The following is a 21,466-nucleotide window of genomic DNA, read 5'->3' on the forward strand; positions in this document are numbered from 1 at the left end:
CATACCTGTACTGTAGGCAGGTAACGGCTCATACTGGTGTTCAGGGAGGTCAAACATTTACACTCAACAACAATATGACCTGATGTTTGGTTCATCAGAGGGAGAAGTGCTCCAGCTTCATCTTCTGCTGTGGTAGTCTACTGCCACCTGCTGGACAATTTCATTGATTTTTTTGGGTTTGTTTTTTTTAACAACTAACAACATCATGATGTGAAAGAATCATTTCGCATCACAAACACCAAAATGTTGAAAGAATGCAGAAAAGATAAAAAGCTTTGAGCAGGCAGTGATGCAGCTGAGTCGTGTGATTTGTTGTAACAGGAAATCATCAGACCTGCGATTACTTTTAATGGTAGAAGGAAACATCTTGCAGTGCAGCCCCTCCACAGATGGAGGTCGGTGCTCTGAGGGAAGAACCTCAAAGATCATTCAAAAGACTTCTTCACACAGGCAGAATCCAGAGAAAGTTCTGGAGCGCATCAATCACTTACGGCAAATTAATTCAAGGTTCAAAGGACTTCCTGGGAGTCACTCTTGACCAATAGTCGGAGTCAAGAGAGCACAGGTACCGGTTTGAAGCTCATCTCTCATTGGTTGATAAGTGGGAGGTGAGCAGGTAGTTAACCAATACTGTGACAGCACTCTTGATTTAACGTCCCATCCAAAGTGTGATATTATTTACAAGAGGACAAACCTTACTTCCTCATTGAGTCCATGTGGTTTACCATATATGGCGTGCCAAGGTTTCAACCTCCTAAAGGAAGTGTTTTCCTTTCCAGTTGCTTTGCTCAATGGGAGACTTCACCCATTTGCATGAAGCTGTGTATCATTAGAAACATGGTAGTAGTGTTGAATGGTTGTGAATCCAACCCTCATTTTGCCCTGAGATGAGAAAAATATGTTTTTCTTTGCTTGAAAGTTTTCTTCATGTGATGCAAAAAGCATCATGATCATGTGATATTGTCATATCATGTCATATCATGTCATTTTGCATCACATGAAGAAAACTTCCAGGCAAAGAAAAACATTTTTTTCTCGTCTCAGGGCAAAATGAGGGTTGGATTCACAACCATTCAACACTACTACCATGTTTCTAATGATACACAGCTTCATGTAAATGGGTGAAGTATCCCTTTAATGTGGATCACAGGAGGACTTTGTTTTAATGTAAAGACGTTGTTTGAAAAGCAGAGGGTTGCTGGTTTTATTCCCTGTGTAGACCTAGTCTTGAAACTGATCAGGGAGCTGGAGAGGTGCCACTTAGGCAAGGCAGCAAACCTCTACTGGCTCAGGAGTACTCGTCCCCTTCACTCTGACATCGCTCCATTAATACTACAGGACCCTGTTTGTGTGTGTGTGTGTGTGTGTGTGTGTGTGTTAGCCTAAGTGTGTAGCATGTTTAACAACAGTAGCCCTGTTTGGACCAAAGGCCCTCAGAACTAAAAGGTTCAGGGACGTCTCTTCAAACACGGTGAGGCGATCGAACGCTCCGCTGTGACTGACCAATCAGAGGAGGCTCTATCGTCCCCGGACCTTCAGAAAGTACAAAGCAGGCTAAACTTCTACCCCAGAACTACATCTCTACCCCGGTCGATCTGGAAACAGACATATAAAATATCTTTTCACCTAAACCAAAGGTGTCCAATGTGTGGCCCGTGAGCGATTCTAACGCGACAATTTTGGCCCGCAAGAAAAAAAGTTTGGACAGCCCTGACCTAAACAGATGAATAAATGTAAAAAGTGATGATTTGCTTGGACACCAAAGAATTGGACAAAACAACCAATAGTTTTTTTTTATTGCCATTGTGCATGATCTTTGACACTGCAGGTTACACAGGGAGTATGGTGTGGTGAGTCGATGAACACTCGGACCTGCGTGTGATGTGCTCTGCTCGCTCTCAGTGCTGGTTTCGGATCAGTTGATGGCTTTAGCAACAAACTTGCTTGCTGATCCAGCCGTCATGCTCAGAACCAAAGTAATGCAGGATGAGACGCTTAGTGTCAAAGAACGGACAACATCCGGGAGGACAACACCTTTTTTTTTTTTTTTTTAAATCTTTTTTTTTTTTTAATCCCTATTATTGCACACATCTAGTTTACCAATGCCGAGTATATGTTGGGACATTGGGAAAGCCACAGCTCTTGGTAAGGTGCTGAAACGTCTCAAGAAACCACAACATTGCATTGAGCCGCTTGTAAAAGCCACATATATACAAAATATGAGTGAGCGTTAATGCAGGCAGTCCACAAGCACACCAGATACCAAAATAAAGGTGGGTTATATTTCACTCTTGCAAATGAAAGGTGTGGATCATTTACACGTGGGCGGGGTGGATGCTCGTCGAAAGCAGAGAGGACGGCGTTCAGCAGAGTACGTGAGATGTTTTTGTAGCGTTGGCGCCGACGACACACTCGAGTATGAACAGGCAGACGGTGAGAGGGAGGCCCCCTTTTCATCCGGGCGTCAAAACACATGAAGGCGCCGCGAGCGAACGCCTCCCTTACTGCGGCGCGTCTCCAATCAGAAAGGCTGAGAGATATTTAGTTTCAGGAAGGAAGGAAGCATCGTGAGTCTATTTATGTCTCGGGTGCTAAAACTCTCATGGAATGCTTTTTAATGGAATATCAACATTTTGGATTATCAGAACAGTCTTAAGTTTTTAAAGTGCAGGTTGGAGTTTAAAGTTGTACACACGCTCTTCTGTAGTGGCTTCAAATAGTTTCTCTAAATGACAGGAGAGCTGAGGTGAAGTCCCAGCTTGATATCTGTGTCGTCGTCGTCTCTGTGATTCTCCCCCGTCACTGTCCCCCGTGTTAGCGGAGACGAGGGGACTCACAGAGACGGCCTGTGAAGCAGACAGGGTCACACATCGTGATGCATTTAAAGCACGCTCATTTATACAAGTATGAAACTGATTGTACATGTTTTCTCTTTTGACTTCTTGTGACCACTAGGGGGCAGCAGAACAAGCTGAAAACACCAGCTGTATTCCCAGTTTCACTCTGGTTATATTTTATTAATTAAGTAGACATTTTTTTCAGAGCCTTTTTTTTTTTTTTTTTTAAACATAAGTTGTTTTTTTATGACTCGTATATTTAAACATTTTTCAGGCCACCGAAGAAGAGGATCATCATTGATGTGAATGTTTTCGACATGACATGTGATCTTTATGTTACGTGATGAAACGGCTTCTTTGGCTTAAAAAAAAAAAAAAAAGGTCGATTTTAGATTTAGATTTTTTCAAGCTCAGAAAAAGGGATTGTACAACTTCGACTCGGACCTGCACCAAACGCTTCAGTTTGATTGTTTCTTCACTTAATGGTTCTGCAGACTCGTCCACTTCTGGTCCGCTATCAACAATTACACACACACACACACACGCGCGCGCACACACACACACACACACACACACACACACCGTCTTCAAGCTAAAAAAACTCCCAACAACAGCTGTATATCTTCCAAGAGTCTGTCCAGCGTGTTTCCATCAACGCACACACACACACACACACACACACACACACACACACAGAGCGGTCAGTGCCATGAGACACTGTGTGTGTGTGTGTGTGTGTGTGTGTGTGTGTGTGTGTGTGTGGGGCCCGTCCTGTTACCCCAGCATCGACTCTCCCCCCTCACAGTCCCCTCGTCTGGGAATGAGAGAAACCAGGAAACCAATGCAACCTGTTCTGCAGACACACACACACACACACACACACACCTGATTACCTGAGTACACACTCTGATTGTGAAATACCTGAAGCGTGGCCAGATGCAGGACGCTGTGCAACCGAAAAGTGGCCATTTTGTCTTTTTTTTTTTTTCTCTTTGCCCGATTTGTGTCTTTCGAGGGTTTAAACAGTGACACCTTGTAAACAGAATCCTGAACAGTTCAGCTGCTCGTCCGGTTCACGACGTCACACAGCAGTACACGGTTTGGAGACGAGCCTTTCTTTCTTTTCGTACAGATATATATATAGATATATATATATATTTGTGTGTGTGTGTATATATATGTTTAGAGAGCTTATTCATACTGTGAATGTTGAAACTGAACACAATAACACATAATTTAATCAGAAATATACTACCAGTTTAAAATGCATGCCCCTCCCCCCATCCATAGTGCTCCCTTCTTCCCTCCGATGCCTGCACGCAACCCTCGGCTCCTCCCCTGCCAACGAGCGAACGCAGGACAAACAACGAGGTGGCAAGTCTTTGTAGTGGCGGTGGTGGTTGTTGGGACATTGTTGCTACGTCATGCAGAGATAGAAGGTGGGGTGGAGGGGGTCAGCACAGAGAGACGGAGCCCCCCTCCCCAGCGGAGCAGAGGGAGGTGTTTGGTGGGACAGTCAGTGATGATGCTCGGTGGATCCCCAAGCCAGAGGCCAGCTCTGCTCAGGTCTAGCTGATGGCCGGGCTGTCTGTGGGGGGATCTGAGGTCTCTGAGGGCGAGCCGGCCTCCTCCGGGGGGTCCTCTGTGCTGGTGCTCGTGGAGACCTGAGTGGGGCCGGCGTACAGCGACGTGGCCCCCTGCAGCTCCGTGCTGTCCTCGTCCTCCTCGGGTTGCGAGGCCGGGTTGAGGTGCAGGGAGCCGGGGAGTTTGACGGGGCAGAACGCCGAGCCCGTCGGGATGAAGTTGACCTTGTTTTTGTCGGGGCAGGAGAAGAGCGGGACCGACGCTGATGCTGACTGTCTGGAGCTGCGGAGAAACAAACGCAGGGTCAGTGAGAGGGTGCGGACGGGTTACAGACCTCAGCACCAAAAGAAACTGGAGATTTTTAGTCAGTCGTGTTTTTCTGGAGACTCGCAGATTCTTTGCATTTCTCCGCCTCCCTTCTGTCCAACGAGGTCGACCAAGAATCTACCTGAGAACTTTAAACTTGTGCTGCAGTAAAGTTGAACACGTTGTCTCTGGCAGTGTTTACCTCTGCTCGTCGAAAGCTTTAATCTTCTCACAGCCCTCTGGCGGCTCTCGCTTGAACATGTAGCTGTTGTTTGGTTTGGGCGAGGAGGCGAACTTGGGCAGAGGTGAGCTGCTTCCACTGTCTGAACACGGAGAGAGAGAGAGAGAGAGAGAGAGAGAGAGAGAGAGAGAGAGAGAGAGAGAGAGAGAGAGAGAGAGGCTGATCAGCAGATTGTTCAAGTCTTAAAAGGCCACATGCAATAACACTGTAACATTCAAAACGACAAACTAAAGTAAACAATGTTTAACATGTTTGTTGTTGTGTCGTATGGGTTACTAACGCTCTGCGTGTCTGACGTATCTGATGGACTAACAGCGTCTTTCATATGAGCAGAACAACACGTGTTGTTCATGTAGTACGTTTGCTTTAATGAATATGTAACATGTGTAAACAGTGCAAACATACTGAGAGGAGTTCAGTTAGGACACACGTTGTGATTTAACAAGCCGGGCAAGAACTGAGACTGAACACAGCTGATCCACGATGAGTTCAACTTTAAGTAAAGGACAAAAGACGTCCGAGGTTATCATCAGTGCACTTGTTCTCTATGTTACAGTCAGACAGCAGAAAGTCCTGTTCACTGTAAAACGCTTGGACTGGGGGACCTCACCCCTTTATTTGAGACCTCTAATAAGGGCATATATGTGTGATGTCACACAGCACTGTCCAGCTGATGGTGCGTCCGTGCCCCAGAGGACACAGCTCGTCATCGTTCATCATCACCTGTAAAAACGCCCGCCAATGTAGTGACGGCTACTCTACAGCCGGCAAAACGTCAATATGCCAACTGCTCCAAAACCGAGAGTGAAAGTTAAAAACCGGGCTTGCAGCGGTGAGAGACCCGGTAAACTGTCTTCATTTTCACTTTGAGCTAAAGAGGCTAACTGGTGGTTTCTTTAGTCTGTTATTATGGATGAATCTCTCTCTTCAACTGCATTCAAAGATATATTTGTATTTATTTTCACTTTACAGAGACGGTGCATATTTAAATAAAACATCTCTGTCAATATAACCGAGTGAGTAAAAAGGCTCATTTTCATCTGCTGTCCCTGACAAAAGGCTCCAAACAGATTCAAATCAAAATAACATGGCAGGAGTTCAGCAGACATAGAAGCCGTGCAGGCCAATCAACACGCAGCGTTTGGTTACTAATAATGAGTAATAACATGCAGGACAGATGATCCTGATCATGGTTCACCTTTATCGCGGTCGTAGAGAAGTTCCTCTGTGGAGTAGGGACTGCCGTCGTGTGATCCTGGAGGGCAGGCGGGCGAGGGGCAGGGGGACAGGCTGGAGCAGCTGCTGGACCGGCCCGGGGCTGAGGGGGTCTGGGTGTCCACGCTGCGGGCGCTGCTGCTGCGCTGCTGAGGTTGGAAGGGCGCCCGCCGCCCGTCAGGAACCTCCAGAGACTGCAGAGCGTGACAGGAGAGGAGCAGCGATCAGAGAGGAGAAGAAAACTAAACACAGGTTGAGTGAAAGGTGGCGCGACAGAGCTCCAACCTTCAGCTCCTCCTTCTCTCCGTTGTCTTTGATGAAGACCTTCTCCAGCTCGTGGTTGATGCCCTCCATGCTGCTGGGCACCCTGGAGATGGAGGGCTTTGGCACCGTGATGTTGGACAGCGGCATCTGAGCCGACTTCGACATGGAAACCTGCTGCAGAGGGCCGACACGTGTCAACTGACTTCTGATGCAAAGCAAACACTTTCTGCTGCAGCTTCACATTAAAGCTTGCAGCAAAATATATATATATATATATATATAAATATGTGTGTCTACCACATATATATATATATATATTATTATTATTATTCTTAATTTTTATTATTATCATCATATACATATATATATATACATATATATATATATTGGTTTGGATTATTATTATTTTGTTATGTCTTCATTTTTGTCTTAAAACAATAAAACAATACAATAAATAAAAAATTATTTACTTCATTATAATATAGATACATATATACATAAATATATGTGTCTACCACATATGTCTATATATTATTATCATTATTAAAAAAAAATTGGCTTGAATTATTATTTTATTACGTCTTCAAATGTTAGAAATAAAACAATAAAATAAAATAAATTTAAAAAAGTTTTCCAAGAAAGATGGCTGTGCAGTAAAGAAGTTAAAAGTGCTGCAATGTGTTTGTCTACTGGTTAGAACAGCCTCACCAGCGGCGTTATTCCTCCTTAAGAACAGGTTTAATATGGCTGCTCACCTTTATCTGCTTGCACTTCATTTACCTGTCCAGCTTCCACACTGAAATCTAATTCCTTTTTCATTTTCTAAAAGTTCATCCTGATGTTTTATTTAAAAAAGCCTGTTTGAACCAAACGTTTTAAAACGATACAAAATGTAGTTTTACTGATCGATAGAAACGAAAAGTTCCCACACTTGGTTTTTCCTCCTACAGTTTCCTGTCTCTCTCTCCAGCTTTAGAAAGGCAATAAAGGCCCAAACATATGTAGTGCATATCCAGCTGAGCTGCGGTCCTGACTCTCTAACAGGCTCACCTGATAGTGGCCGGCTGTGGCCGTGTGATTGGTGGGGCTGCTCAGGGCGCTGTAGGTGATGGAGGTGTACTGGAGGGGGGACAGGCGCTCTCTCTCTTTAACGTGACGGCCTCCTTGTTTGCTGCGCTGGAGCTGCTGCCGGAGCTTCGCAATCTGCACGGAAACACGAGAGGCAGGAAATATGACGTTATCACATGACTCACCTCTTGATGCTTTAATACAGCGACACAAAACATGACCACACTTTCTGCCCCAGGTTGAAACCTGCTCTTACAAAATGAAGATGTACCGTTTGACCTTGGGAATTCAGAAATTACGTTTTGGATGTCTGTGGGACGTAAATCTAAAACAGGAGGTGCATTTCCCAAAACTCTCCACCAGATGTCACTGTTTCCTCTCCAGCTGACTGAAAGTACATGTGCACCCCCGCTCTCTCCATGTCATTTATTTTATTAAGACAAAATATATCTAACGGCTTTTTAAATTTTTTTTTTTTATTTCTCAGAAACCAAAACAAAGAGATGCGAGGTGAGAGATGTGTTGTCTGTTTGTGACGCTTTGTGAGCTGCTTCATCGTGCCAGAGGAACTCCAAGAACAGCCCTACTGGGGAACATGTCTGTACACATCCTCACACACACGCACACACACACACACACACACACACACACGCAGCAGGTATCAATGCGGGCTCTGTGTGAATCGTCCGTTATGTGATCCTGATCTCGGGGCCTCTGAACCCGTCACACAGTCGAGTCCTGAACACTTTGGTTTCCCCTCTCTGACCTGAGCGAGCTCTCACCTGAAACTGCAGGAAAGTCTCTCAATACTTTCATGCACTACTTTGTACAAGTTCAGAACACAAATAGACTTTTTAAAGCTTAAATCTAAAACCTGAAGTCAGACAAGAGAACAAGTTATTCTCAATGAAATGTGAAATCTATCGAAGTGAATTGTTGGAAGTTGAAATAAACAAGACAGGGGTCAAAACTTTACACATGAAGAGACGCTGTGGTGAAGTGAGTGGAAGAGGGAGCGGGTTGGACTCCGTCAGCGTCCTCGACACACCGGTTGGCTGCAGATTTGAACTCCTTCTGTGCAACAGCGAAAGCCCAATACAAATCTCTCAGTGATTTATTCTGAAGTAGCAACATTAATAATCTGAGTAAGCTGCAAAACCAAGGCGATAAAAGGTCAGGATTTAGATCAGTCTGTGTTCTTCTAAACGTCAGGAGCCTACAGCTAAAATAAAAACACTTCAGGGAGCTGATCGTCCCCTCGTTATGATGGGAACCTTCATCATGATAGATAGTGAGTCACGTGACGCGAGGCTGCACGCTCTGACTGTAGATATAGAATGAAGCCTGAGTAGTGGGGGGGGGGGGCTTTGGGGTCTCATTGGTGGCGGTCGTCATGCTGGAAATGCAGTCTCACCCTGACCTTCAGACGACCTTCAGACGACAGGCCGAGGCATGTCCATGTTCCTCCTGTGACTCTGCAGCCAGCCTCAAGCTAACAACGTCCACATCAAACACCTCAGGTTGACGCTTGTTTGAAACATGAAGAATGACTCTCGGCGTCTTTCCTGCTGACAGAATAGCTCCCATCGAGGGAACGTTCTGGAGCTCTTAGAGAGCTGACTGTGAACTTCATCTTTTAGCTGCACAAATCTTCTTGAACACTTTGAATAAAAGTCATGTGACATCTGAGATGAGGTGTGAACGAGTGCAGCCAGCCTGCAGCATTGATCAACACTGACCTTCGTTCTGCACTTCCATGGATTGTTCTGGACAGAAGACGAGCAATGTGAGCGCCGTGGATTACGGAGCGCAGACTGGTGATCTCCACAATGAGAACTTGTTGGATTGTTTGGGCGTTAAGTCGTCTGGCTCGAGTGCTCTGAGGAGGACTTTACTCTGCGGGAGCACGCGAGTGGATTTGGGTGCGTGATGGCGTGGATTGCTGTTGGTGGGACACGTAAGGTCGCTCATCTTGACGCCCAGATTCTCTGAGATTAAGTCATCAAGCTCGCACACTCGCACTGCTGCGACCTTGTTAACTCACAATCTTCCTCCTGTCCGCAACGCCCGTGACAAAAAACAGACGGAGCGCTTTCCATGACCTCCAGTGACCTCGCCTGCCGGTTCTGAACACTCAGACAGATTTGTAGCGTCGACTTTCATTGTCAGCAGCTTTTCGTCTTCCGCTTTAGACGAGGCGAGTTTTCCTCACTTTCATTTCCCTTCTTGTCCACTGACGTCTCGGCTGAGCAGCGGATGAAGTGATTTACCTCGCAGCGTGTTCCACCGCCCGGGCAGACTGCTTAACTCTCCAAAAAGCTGCAGACAATGGCCGGATTGTGCCAGAAACACCACAAATATTAGAGCCAATTAAACCACACAAGGCCTGACGTGTGGCGTCGGCCTGCTGGTTCAGGACTCTTAAAGACCTTCATCAGCACCTATAGGATCCACTGGGCCGACAACACAACTTCTCTGGCAGGGTGTCGTAAAATATGTAAAAGTTGTGCACGCTGGTTTGTGCTGCGTTTCTCTGCAGCTGCTGCACAGTGCTGCTCTGCGCACCTCTCTTGTATCTTATCTATCGACGTGTGTAGGGTTGACGTCTGGGCCGCTCCTCCTCTGCAGACCTGTAACTCAGTAACGTGGCAGCGCACACATTACCGAGGGCTGCTGAGCTGTCATCCGGCCGGCCCTCATTGTTCCCTCTGTCCGCTGCGGCAGGCAGAGAGGAGCCAGCTGGGGCTTGGCGGACCATAAATTGCGCCGGGTTATGGTCGTTTTCAAAGGGGGGGGGGGGGGGGGGGGGGGGGGGGGGGGAGGAAGTGAGTAGTTAGGAGGGAGATAGTGTTATCTGCCACCTCCCTGCTGCTGCTACGCCGGAGCTGAGAGCGGCCGATAGTGCCACGCTGGGTGCAGCTTCAGAGGAAGTGTGTGTGTGTGTCACGGCTGCTGCACGCCATCAGCAAACATAAAGACGCGATACCAAACCTGTGATGTCACACAGGAGGGGACACAGACTGACGGAAACCGAAATAAAAGTCACTTTTATATAACCCAAAAAAAGCTGTTGTTCCATCTTCGTCATGAAGACGACAGATGAGGAACAACGACTGTGAGATTTAAGAAGCGTCAGATGTGTGTGTGTCGTGCCTCTTTGAGCTGGTCGGCGCTGCCCCAGGACGCAGAGCGCTGGTGGGTGCTCCTCTTCTCTCCGGCCTCGTCACTCCAACATCCAGGAGTCTGAAAGAACATGACAGAGACACACTCGTTTAGAACACGTGAATCGACGGGTTCCTTTGAGCTCCTCGTGTGCAGACGCAGGCGGGCAGGCGGGTCCAGGTTTGAATCTGACCTGCGGAAACTTCCGGTCTCTCTCCCTGATTTCAGACTCCATAAAAAACATGAATCTGAACTTTATGAGTCGCTGCACACTTTATTAACCCCACGGGGGGAAAGTCTGGTTTGCACGCTGCGAGGTTTGGCTCCTTGCTCAAGGGCACTTTGGCAGCACTCATGAAGTGACCTGACACCTCTCCAGCTACCAGGCCAACTTCCAATTTAGAGTCTGCATCAGACCCTGAAGTTCCCAACCACCCAAGTCTCTAGACTGAGCTCATGCCGGCCCACCCCGACCCCCCTGAAAAATCCACACGAGGCCTTGTAAAGACTTCTGCAGGAACTCTGACTCTGTGTTCTCACTCAGACTGAAAGATCATTCAGGTCTGGTAGAATTCTCATCGTGTAGTTTAGAGAACGGCTCCAGCAGAAAAAGGACTCCAGTCAGGGATGATGAATGTGACAAAGGCTAAGCTCTGTGACACACACACACACACACACACACACACACACACTAATGCAATACAAGCTCTCCATCCAACACCCGGAGGAAAGTGGAGCGCTGTCATTTGATGACATCAGTGAAACACTCGAGCGCTGACAGGAGAGTCCTCCGTCTACGTCATCAAACATTCAATCAATTCTTTTGATAGTGAAGTTGACGTGTTGCTCTCATGTTGGCACGAGGAGGGAGAGAGAGAGCCCAGTTAGAGCTCCATGACTTAAGACCTGACAAATATTTACAATCTTCAATACTGGAACAGCTGTTCACTCCTTCAAGGATCGCTGCTCTTCTTCATGTCCGTCGAGCCGTTTTCATCTCTTTCCTTTTATTAAACTAATTATCTCACACACACACACACACACACACACACACACACACACACACACAGACTGGAACAATCAGGCTTTTGTGTGACTTCAGGAGTTAATAATAAACAGTGAACTGAGAGCAAACAGGTCATCAGGCTTTTGAAGCTCAACAGATGCGTAGGTGGGAAATGTCACACAGCGTGGTGGACACAGGATGTAAAGAACATTGTGTGTGTGTGTGTGTGTGTGTGTGTGTGTGTGTGTGTGTGTGTGTGTGTGCAGGGACAGCTAAGGTTCAGCAGCAGGAGGCTGATCACAGGGCAGCGAGGTGTGGGCACGAATTAAGGTCAAGAATGACACGGAGCACATCCGCCATCAAGGCGTGAGAAATAAGAGCGCAGCAGCGTTTGACGGTCAAAGTGGACTCTGACATGGATCCATGGAAGGGATTCAAACCCACAACTCAGAGGATGGGATCCACTCTGGCATGGTGCAGGACGGCTCAGGAGTTGTGAATATTTAAATAGCCATTTGTAGAAAAGGCCCAAAGTTAGGGACATGTCTGATGACGCGAGAAGTGAGCCTGCCCATGTGATGAGTCATAATATGCTAATGAGTGGCACCGCAGTATCAACAGGCAGACGAGAGAGCTTCGGTTGTGCCGTTATAACTCAATAGAAGCTGTGTGTGCGTAAATGAAAGTGTGAGTATTTACCTCTTGTATAATTATCACATTGTTTACTCATGTTGATGTTGTTGGTTGAATGAAAGTCGAAGCCTGCGTGCTCGCGGTATGATCGGTCCCGTTAATGATAGCTGATTGCATGCAGGCTAATTTACGTCCCTCTGCTCACTTGACTCTGTGCGTCAGTGTGAGATGTGTCATGTTGACTTGGAGGCATGTTCATTATACACTTATTACGTCGTATTAAGACAGTTGTGACTGAGCCGAAAGTGTTTAATGTCGATTGAGTATTGTTATTAATGTTGCGTTCCAACTACGCTAATTTGGTAACCGGATGTAGCAGCTTGCCTGCATGTTTCAAAATAAAAGCATCCTGCTGGTTTTTGTAGTTAGAGGATTTGTATAGCAAGACTGAAATGTTAAAGACGCCTGTACATTCTGTGTTTAAGTTTGATAGTTTAAATTAGTGTAAAGAGAAATGTGATTTATAATTACTGAATCACTTGCTGTGTTATATTTCACTGATATTACTTTATATAGGTAAAGTCATTTATGTTATTCTGTATTATTGATACTGTATTTTGTTATTCTTTCTGTTTATAGAAACCACACATTCACGTTCAAATGCATAACTGAAGCTACTTGTATGTGCTGCTCGATTGGAAGTAAACAAGAGCTGAACAGTGAAATCTCTCTCTGCCTGTCATTCATCATACTCCCTGGAACCGTGGCCTTAAGTGGTGTTCTGGCCGACACTTTGGTGTGAACCTAGTGATTAAGACAGAACTAGCACCCAGCCTGAACTATTTTCATTATCTCTACTACACCATTAGTATTAAAAATAAATAAAAAAACCTTTATGCCACTATATTTGATCTTCCTTTGTGTTTCCAGCAGCTGACGGGCTGTAAAACATGTGAACGCTTTCTGATGATAACAAGAGAAGAAGAAGTAAAGAGAAGCAGCTGAGATTTAAAGAGACTTTTACAATTCTGGGTTAAAAACACTGAACACAAAATAAAGGGAAACATGAGGTGGACAAACTAGCCTAGCACAAGTCTTTAACAATGAAGCAGTCGATGGAGAGCCGAGGTCCATCCACAGAGCAAACAGGCTTCATCTCCAGCCTCAAACACACTGAGTCAATATGAACTTCTTTTAAGTGATCAGGTAAATGGTTGTTTGTTGGATCAAATGTTGGACGAACAGTTGTAAGTGAATATCAGGAAGTATTTTTGATCCAAATATAATCTGTAAACAAACCAGAACTCCACAACAAAAGTCTGAAACCGCTGGATGACAGTCCAGATGTTGGAGAGGATGTGGTGACTGAACGCTCGCTGGCCGGCCCTTAAAGCCTTCTGGGAAGACGTCCTCAGTATAATTCGATCAGTCATGCACTAAGATGTTGCTTATCCTTTAAATTAGAGGAATATGGATTTAGAAAAATAAATCACCTAAAAGTGATCAAAAAGGTCATAACACGACTTTTACGTCTTCTGCATGTGAAGCTTTTAGGAGTTAATTTAACTGACTCATGTCACCCTGCGATAACAGGCAGGATCCTCTGCTCGGTCTCAGCTGTAATGACACATTCAAAGGGAAGAAGAGCGTCACCTGTGTGGATTTGTCTTTCATACACGATGGGTAGTGCACATGGGGGTCACGAGGCCACTGCCCAGTGAGGTAGGGCCCAGCGATAGTGCCCAGGGAGGAAGTCCGCCAAATGGTCCCCGAGCTCCGCACCTGCTGGGGTTTAGTCCTTTCAGCTGCACAGGAAAAAAAAACACACGGAGCAACATTAGCTTTAAGAGAACAGAAATACCAGCGAGAGAAGTGTCACCTGAATATATGTGCACACAGTTTATATCACTGTTGTGTTCATTCAGTTAAAAGCAGCTCAGCCGGGTCAAGCTTCAGCTTTGTGTGTGTGTATGTGTGTGTGTGTACATCAGTGTGTCTCAACCCACAGCAGGGGGCAAAATAAAACTCATTTGTTCTGTAAAAACTGGATGGCGGACATTTTTAAATTACTCGAACAAAAAGCTATTCTTAGAATTTAAGGGGCGGGGCTAAATGACTTGGCGATTGTGATCAATACGATAATGAAAACCATCACCTGAATGTGACCATTTAAAGTTGGGACTAGTGAGCTGGAAAAGGTACAACAGCACACGCACCATCCCATCTGCACTCTCACACCAGGTCTTATCCAGCATATGTTCCAGCTGTAATCTGGTGTCCTCCTGGTTTCTGCTCCAACATTAGAGAATCCCATTAAAGCAGGTAGGGGGGCCAGGTCACTTACTATAAATCCACAGGATTACAAGTACACTCCAGAGACTAAATTAGTCTTGACCATGACCCTCCAAGTGTTTTAAGAAGCTCAACGAAGCAGCAAAGAATTTCACCAGAGGAAGGAGAATTCTGCTCGTGTGACTGTCGCTCCGTTACGAAAGGACTTTTCTAGACCAGCACTTTCAGCAGATCTACTGAAAAGGATCACGCACGGAAAAGTCTGCGTTGAGCTTGTTGAAGTCCTGAATTATGGTGCCTTTGAAAACTGCAGGTTTTTTTTTTATGATTTGAATCTTTAATGAGGATCTCTCAGATATCATCCTCGTCCTGTGGACTCATAGTGCTGCTGGCAGGCAGTTAATCCCTTTTACCTTGTAACCGAGCTGTAAATCATCCCTGATTACGCAGGCTGTACTTACACATTTGTGGTCAGGCTGCTCCGGTATAAGGTCAGGTACACATTTACTAAGATACTGGCTCGCTAAAAAGCCTCTGAATCGCTGACATTAGGATATTTTACTATGTACTAGAAAATACTAGAATATATTTATATACAGTAATGCCATGATTGGATAGGCTTGACCTGATGTAAAAGTGATAAAATATTTTTTTATAGTAAAAATAAAAGAAGTCCTTGAATAGATCCTTGAGAGACACCTTATCGTTCATTTCATATAAAGAACTATAGACTGGTGTAGTTTTGAGTCCTAAAACCAGGAAGTGAGTTAGCATTTTAGCGCCGTGGTTCTAACCTCTAAAAGTCAATGTGGATTTTGAATGTGTTTGTGTTTAGACTGAAATAAGGTCTGTGGTTAACACAAGCTGCAGAGATGTTGACGTTTTGTTAGATGAGATAAACTACGTTAGCTAAGACCCCACTTGTGAATTTTAAAGTTTTTACGCAAACTTTAAACGGCGGTTGCTAACAAGTAGCTAACTGAAACTACAGTGGTTGTCATGGAGACATTAAACGTCATCACGCCGGGAACTCTCTCCCTAATCCTCCTTACAGCCTCTAGTCATGTTTTTCAGTGTTCTTACAAATATTAAGTTAATAAACAACAGCAAACGTTTCACTAGCTTGTCAAATCCGATGATTAGATCGATGAAGCATAACGGTCGTGACGTCATTACAAACCGACCGCGGTGTAGTTCGCTAGAGCATAACGTTAGCTTTTTACTTCTCTCGGCTGCATTAACTCTTCAAACTTCATATAAATGATGTTCATCTGTAAAGATTATCCCGCTGAACAAAACAAAACAACGCGTCAGAAACGTGTGTTTGACACAGAGCTCATTTTATGCAATGATCCAACCCGATCCAGACCGATACTCCTCAGGACATGAAAAAAATCAAATCAAATCTTCACTAGCTTGTAAACATCAGCTCACTAGAAGTGCTAAAGAAAACCAAAAGGAAGAGGAAAGTTAATTCTGCTGCACAGACAAACCATCAGGGTATCATGACAGGCTTTTTTAACGTCACTGAAGACAATAAATCCTTCCTTAAAAGCACAACAGTGCAGTGTTATAACTATCTATAAAGGACTCACAACTTAACGAGGGTCTAAACAAAGTTGTGTAATCAGGACAGCTTTTAACGTGGAGCCTAAATATAGCAGGACAATCCGAGCAGCACGCCGTACATTTAAACATGACAGTCAGTGTGCGTTTATCAGCTGCACGAAGGAGAAGCAGCACTAAGACCATTTGTAAAATCTGTGATGCATTCATAATTATATTTGACCAAAAAAAAAAAAGAGTCTGACACTTGTGTAGAGATTTTGCTTATCCGGCTTCTGTATTTCAATAAACTTTAAACCAGGCAGGAGGTCAGAAGTTAGACTTTGGGATGCACAGTAAAGTCATAAAAATTCTAGCAGCACTGTGTTTGTCAGATACTAAAACCTCAAATCATTCATGAGGTTTCTTGAATAGCTGTGAGCAGGCTGGCTCAGGTTCATAATTCAAACTGCTTCCTGACATGATGTGTGGTTATGTAACCTCGCAGAGTAATCAGAGCTACACTGTGCAAGCTGCAGCTTTTTATCACTGACGACAAACAGACACTCCTGACGTGTGGAAGACGCTCATCAGGACTTTAAAGAGTTTCTGACGTAGCGGAGAAATCGCCGACATACACACACTTTCATTCTTTAAAAGTGTAAAATGTGTTATTTATCTCTGCATGATCCAGCTTGGCACAACAAACCACCTGCAATATGAATTCTACATGACATATTCTAGGCATGAATAATCGTTTCCATCGTTGCACGTTGCAGGTTTGGATTAATGGAAAAAATCTCTATGTGAATGGGCAAAGGGTCAGAGCCCAAGTTCAACCCAATCAGTACTAAAACTTCCAACCAAAAAAGGCGTATACATCTGGACTTGTGTCCTTACAGACTGGAGAAAGGCGGTTAGAATATACAAGGATAACAATGAGTCATACTGTGTTTCACTGCCAGCAAAGCATGGCCGCTGTAAGAGGACTTCCAGGTAAACGCAAGACAGACAATCTACACCTGACATGACAACAATGAAAACAAAAAACAAGCTCGTTCTGATCATCTATCATCGTGACATGTGCTCATTGTCGTAACCCGACAGTCACGGGTCGTTCAGGGATCAGAACTCAACAAGGACAAAGACGTGCACACAAACGTCACACAAACTCTGCTCGCTGCACTCTCCGTCCAACCACATGGGGATTCTGTCCGAGCCTTTGCAGATGATCATGTGTTCTTTTTGTCATGATATACCATATTATTGTGATTTTAAACATTTTTGCAATATGGTGAGAATTGATACAAATAAGTCAAACTTTTTTAACTGTGTATTTGTGATAACAGTGAAACCCTGTAAAAGGCTGCATGCACCTCACAATCTGAACTGAGCTGAACGCAGGCCTGGGCGATAAAACAATAATAACAATAATCATTGCAATATCCTTTTTCTCAATATAAATATGACAAACATTCGATGACTTTTTCGCTGTATCGATTTTCTCACCACTTCTGACGTCCGATTTCTAAAGCATTACATCTTATTGAACTGCTGTGTTGTGATTCGTATCATATCACCAGATTCTACCAGAGTCCTTCGTCCTGTTTGTTTTTCCATCACAGCTAACAGGAGCTTTGTCTTCTCATCTTGAACTGCCATAAAATGAGCTTTAAAACGTGCAGAGACACAAAACACTGTTTGTACATGTGTTACGAAAGTCTTGGCTAATGCTGCTGAATTTATTGCAGTGTCCTCGTTGTCTTGACATTTTTACACCAAGGTAGAACAGATATTTTTGCAGAAACATTTTGCACGCAGAGTGTCATGTTCATGCTTTCACACCATGTTGATGCTGTGAGTTTATTAATGATGCTCAAGTTAGCTGCCAGCTATCCTCATATTTATTGGTGCTAATTTAGAGGCTTTTAAAAAGAAAAAAAAAATGTAAATGTTATACACTTTATTAATTCCCAAGGGGAAATTCTGTTTGTCACACTCACAGGCCTGAATCAGACTCGTGCACAAACACAACCTGTCTTAATGGAGAGATGTCAGAGTTCCCAGCGCCCCCTGAGCTGGTGGGGGTTCGATTGCCTTGCTCAAGGGCACCTCGGCAGTGCTTGATAAGTGGTCTGGCACCTCTCCATCTACCAGACCAACTTTCCTATTTTGGCCGATCCCACATCGGGACCGGCGACCCTTCGGTTCCCAACCCATGTCCCTACAGACGGAGCTACTGCACACGTTGCAAAGACAGACCTGAAGTCACTAAAAGTTGTGTTTTATATTTAAACGACTGAAATAGTTCAGTTAGAAAATGTTCAACTTATAATGTGTTTTCAGCCATCTGATATATGAGAGTTACTGATTTAAAGGGTCCTATATAGGGATGCACGATGCATCGGTTGAACATCGGTATCAATCCTTTTGACAGACATCGGCAAACAATGTGGCATGAACTGATGTCAGTAGGTGATGTTTGTTGTTCTCAACTCACTTCAATGCTGACATCCAGTGAGAGTTTTTTACTGTCAAACATGAGGAGAAATGGTGGCACTGTGAGAGTCTTCCACCAAATGAAGTCATGACACAAACGTCAGTATTTGCATCAACCCCAATTCTCTCAAACATCCCAACTCTGGTCCGCTGGTGTTATTCTAAGTGGATTGCAGAACCTTAAATGGAATTTAATTTAAAATATTCAGGCAGACATTGCACAGTTATAGTAGTCATGTTGAACCAATAATTCTATCTGTCTTATGTGTAAGTGATGACCGGAGCTTCCTTCTACAGGTTTCTAGCCGCTGTCATTGTTAAGCAAAGGTCATCTTTAGTTGGCAGGGGGCCACGCTCACTGCCACCCGAGTTTGATGCATGCCACCCTGATCCAAACATCCAGAACTGGCCCAGCTGATGTGTGAGAGTGTAAACACTCAAAGTTTAAGGGCATGTGAAAGCATGTCACATCTTAATCCACAACCGCTCTTTACAAAAACTATGCAGTAAACATGTAGTAACCAGGACACAGGCTGAATGTTTGCAGCATTGCACTCATGCCATATGTTATTTGCTCTATTTGCAAGATAATTAAATCCCCGTCGTAGGAATATTTTCTGGTTTTCTAATGTTTTCCAAATGGTATTTTCTGCATGCATGCTTGTAGTTACAGAGGCTGGCCTGCTTTAGCCCAGAGGGCTCTGTTTATGTCTCACTGACTGCTAGGCCCCAATGTTGCCATAGAAGCCATGGAGCTACCAGCTGACGACATCTTTTTTCCGTTTTAATGACGGTAAACAACCCCCCAATGCAACGACTTAAAAATAAGCGTTTAGTGTTTATTTCATATTCTAAAAATCTGGCTAATCATCCGAATCCTGCAGCACAGTGAGCCCTGTTTATCCTCGACAGAGTAGCTGCATCATCAGCACACAGGAACACATATAAACCTCCTCATAACAAGGAGAACAGCTGTGTGATGCATTTACGACTGCATGAGCTCATATCTCAATATTTCGATTGATTCACCATTTTTAAAGTCAATACACTGAAATTAAAAACGCACAAAAAATAGCCCAATATGTGCTGTGAGCTGCACATTGTGCTGCTAATATGATGGAAAGTGGAGCTGGGTTGCAAGGACATTTAATGGGGGGAAAAAATGGTAATAATGTGCGTCTTTATGGTGTTTTTTTAGTGAGAGGCTTCAGCTCCCTTATGTATTATGACCCAATTAGCAAGCTAGCCTAGCACTTCGCAGCAAAATGGGAAGCTACAGAGCACGAATCCTGCTCCGGAAACTCGGCCATTTAAGGTTGTTTAGCTTTTAGGACAAGTTTAGAGAGAATAAAACCATCTTGCACATTTTCCCCTGAATAATGACAACCAGCTTGACAGTTCGGCGTTATTACATTTTTATAAACTGCTCTCGTTTGTATATAAATGTCATTTTTCCTCCGCTTATTACCGCTAGCTTCTCTAATCAAAACAACGTGGTGCCTGATGACGAGTACGTGGGAACATGTCTAAAATTATGTGTTTTATTGAAGTGCAATGTTTGACGGTGAATCATACGTACGCCGAATTTAGTAGCAACATGTATTTGCTCGAAAAAAACCTTGAATGTTATTTGTAAATGTGTGCATCATGTTCATCCGTCGCCAAGTTCATTCAATCGTCAGATTTTGTAAGCTAGTTCTGCGCGACGCTTTCTCCATAGCACAGGTTAGCGCCGAGCTATATGCTATAACGATGATGGGTGCATCAAAGAGGAAATGCATTTACTTTAAAAAAAAAAAAGAAAAAAAAAGAGGGGTGGGTGGGGGGGAGAGGTTACCTTTGGGAGGAGGTGAGAGGGGAGAGCGCTCAGGTGAGCTCCTGCTGTCCGCCGGTGACGCTCTCTGCTCGGGGACCAGCCTGCCGTCCGAGCCGCTTCCACTCGGGTTGGCGGGACTGGAGCAACGGGACGTCGTCGGTCCTGAGTTGCTCCCGGCTACAGAGAAGGAGGAGGAGGAGGAGGAAACGGAGCGGGTTGGGCTGTGCTGATTTCCACGCAGAAGCTGGTACGGCACCGTGGCGCGGAGAGGATGTAACCGGAGCGCAGCGCAGGCTGGAGGGGATCCGCTGGGTTTGACCCGCTGCTGCAGGGATGAGCTGGCTTCTGCTGTGGATGCTGACATAACGTCCAGCTTATTAAGTTGTTTATGTAACAATACGAGTGGCAAAAGTGCAACGTCCTGTTATTGCGCTCATTACAGCACTTTATAGGTGCGCGTGCGCTCCATTTGGACAAACTTTGTCAAAGTTATTGAAGTTTTTTCTCCTCCTGAAGTCCTCACACAGTCTTCACTTTGCATTCCTGCAGGCGACAACAGCTTAACTACACTTGTTTTTCCTTTTCCGATTATACAAACAGCACCTAAAACGACAAGGTAAACTTCTCCACCCTCCCAAATAAAGTCCTTATTACCGCGTCATTCACTCAAATTGCTCACTTCTGTCTTTCTCCTAACTCCTCGGTCCCCTGCTGCTATTTCCAAAACAACAGTTGACAATTTTAAAGTACAGGCAGAGGAGGTCGGACGATGGGTGGGACCAAATCACTAAGAGTGCTCTGTGATTGGTCCTCGACTACTTCCTGGGTCTATCCATGGGCCGTGTATTGGCTGTATGGGAGCTTTAATGCTGCAGGATGACCTGAAGTGGTTTCAGGGGCTTATACATGTAAATAAATAAACTTGTGTACATCCATTAAGATGAAAAAAAAGTAGGCAGGTGATATGGCTGTAAATGTAAATGGATGACAAACTGACT

The 21,466-nt window shown here is 44.7% G+C and overlaps 1 protein-coding gene across 2 annotated transcripts; it reads right to left on the reverse strand.

The window, feature by feature from the left end:
• Positions 1 to 1,779: 1,779 nt before the first annotated feature.
• glcci1a (glucocorticoid induced 1a) lies at positions 1,780 to 21,237 on the reverse strand. Of its 2 annotated transcripts, none has more exons than XM_079368136.1 (8): positions 20,490 to 21,237; positions 13,970 to 14,121; positions 10,669 to 10,758; positions 7,498 to 7,650; positions 6,469 to 6,618; positions 6,167 to 6,377; positions 4,930 to 5,050; positions 1,780 to 4,703 (listed from the first exon to the last, which is right to left on the reverse strand). In XM_079368136.1, the coding sequence occupies exons 1-8, from the start codon at positions 20,830 to 20,832 to the stop codon at positions 4,406 to 4,408; spliced, it is 1,518 nt and encodes a 505-aa protein (XP_079224262.1). In that variant the 5' UTR covers positions 20,833 to 21,237; the 3' UTR covers positions 1,780 to 4,405. The 2 variants fall into 2 exon arrangements, with proteins under 2 accessions (XP_079224262.1, XP_079224261.1); XM_079368135.1 differs by having other exon boundaries at positions 6,469 to 6,621; positions 20,490 to 21,230.
• Between the last annotated feature and the right edge of the window lie 229 nt (positions 21,238 to 21,466).

Source organism: Symphodus melops, assembly GCF_947650265.1.
Source record: "Symphodus melops genome assembly, chromosome: 18".
Lineage (NCBI taxonomy): Eukaryota > Metazoa > Chordata > Actinopteri > Labriformes > Labridae > Symphodus > Symphodus melops.

Excerpts from the sequence above, each read along its gene's own strand:
- glcci1a (XM_079368135.1), bottom strand. The coding sequence starts at position 20,832 with ATGTCAGCATCCACAGCAGAAGCCAGCTCATCCCTGCAGCAGCGGGTC. Across the intron at positions 14,122-20,489 it reads CCTCTCACCTCCTCCCAAAG|CTGAAAGGACTAAACCCCAG; the intron begins GTAACCTCTCCC and ends TTTCCTGTGCAG. Across the intron at positions 5,051-6,166 it reads TCTCTACGACCGCGATAAAG|ACAGTGGAAGCAGCTCACCT; the intron begins GTGAACCATGAT and ends CTCCGTGTTCAG.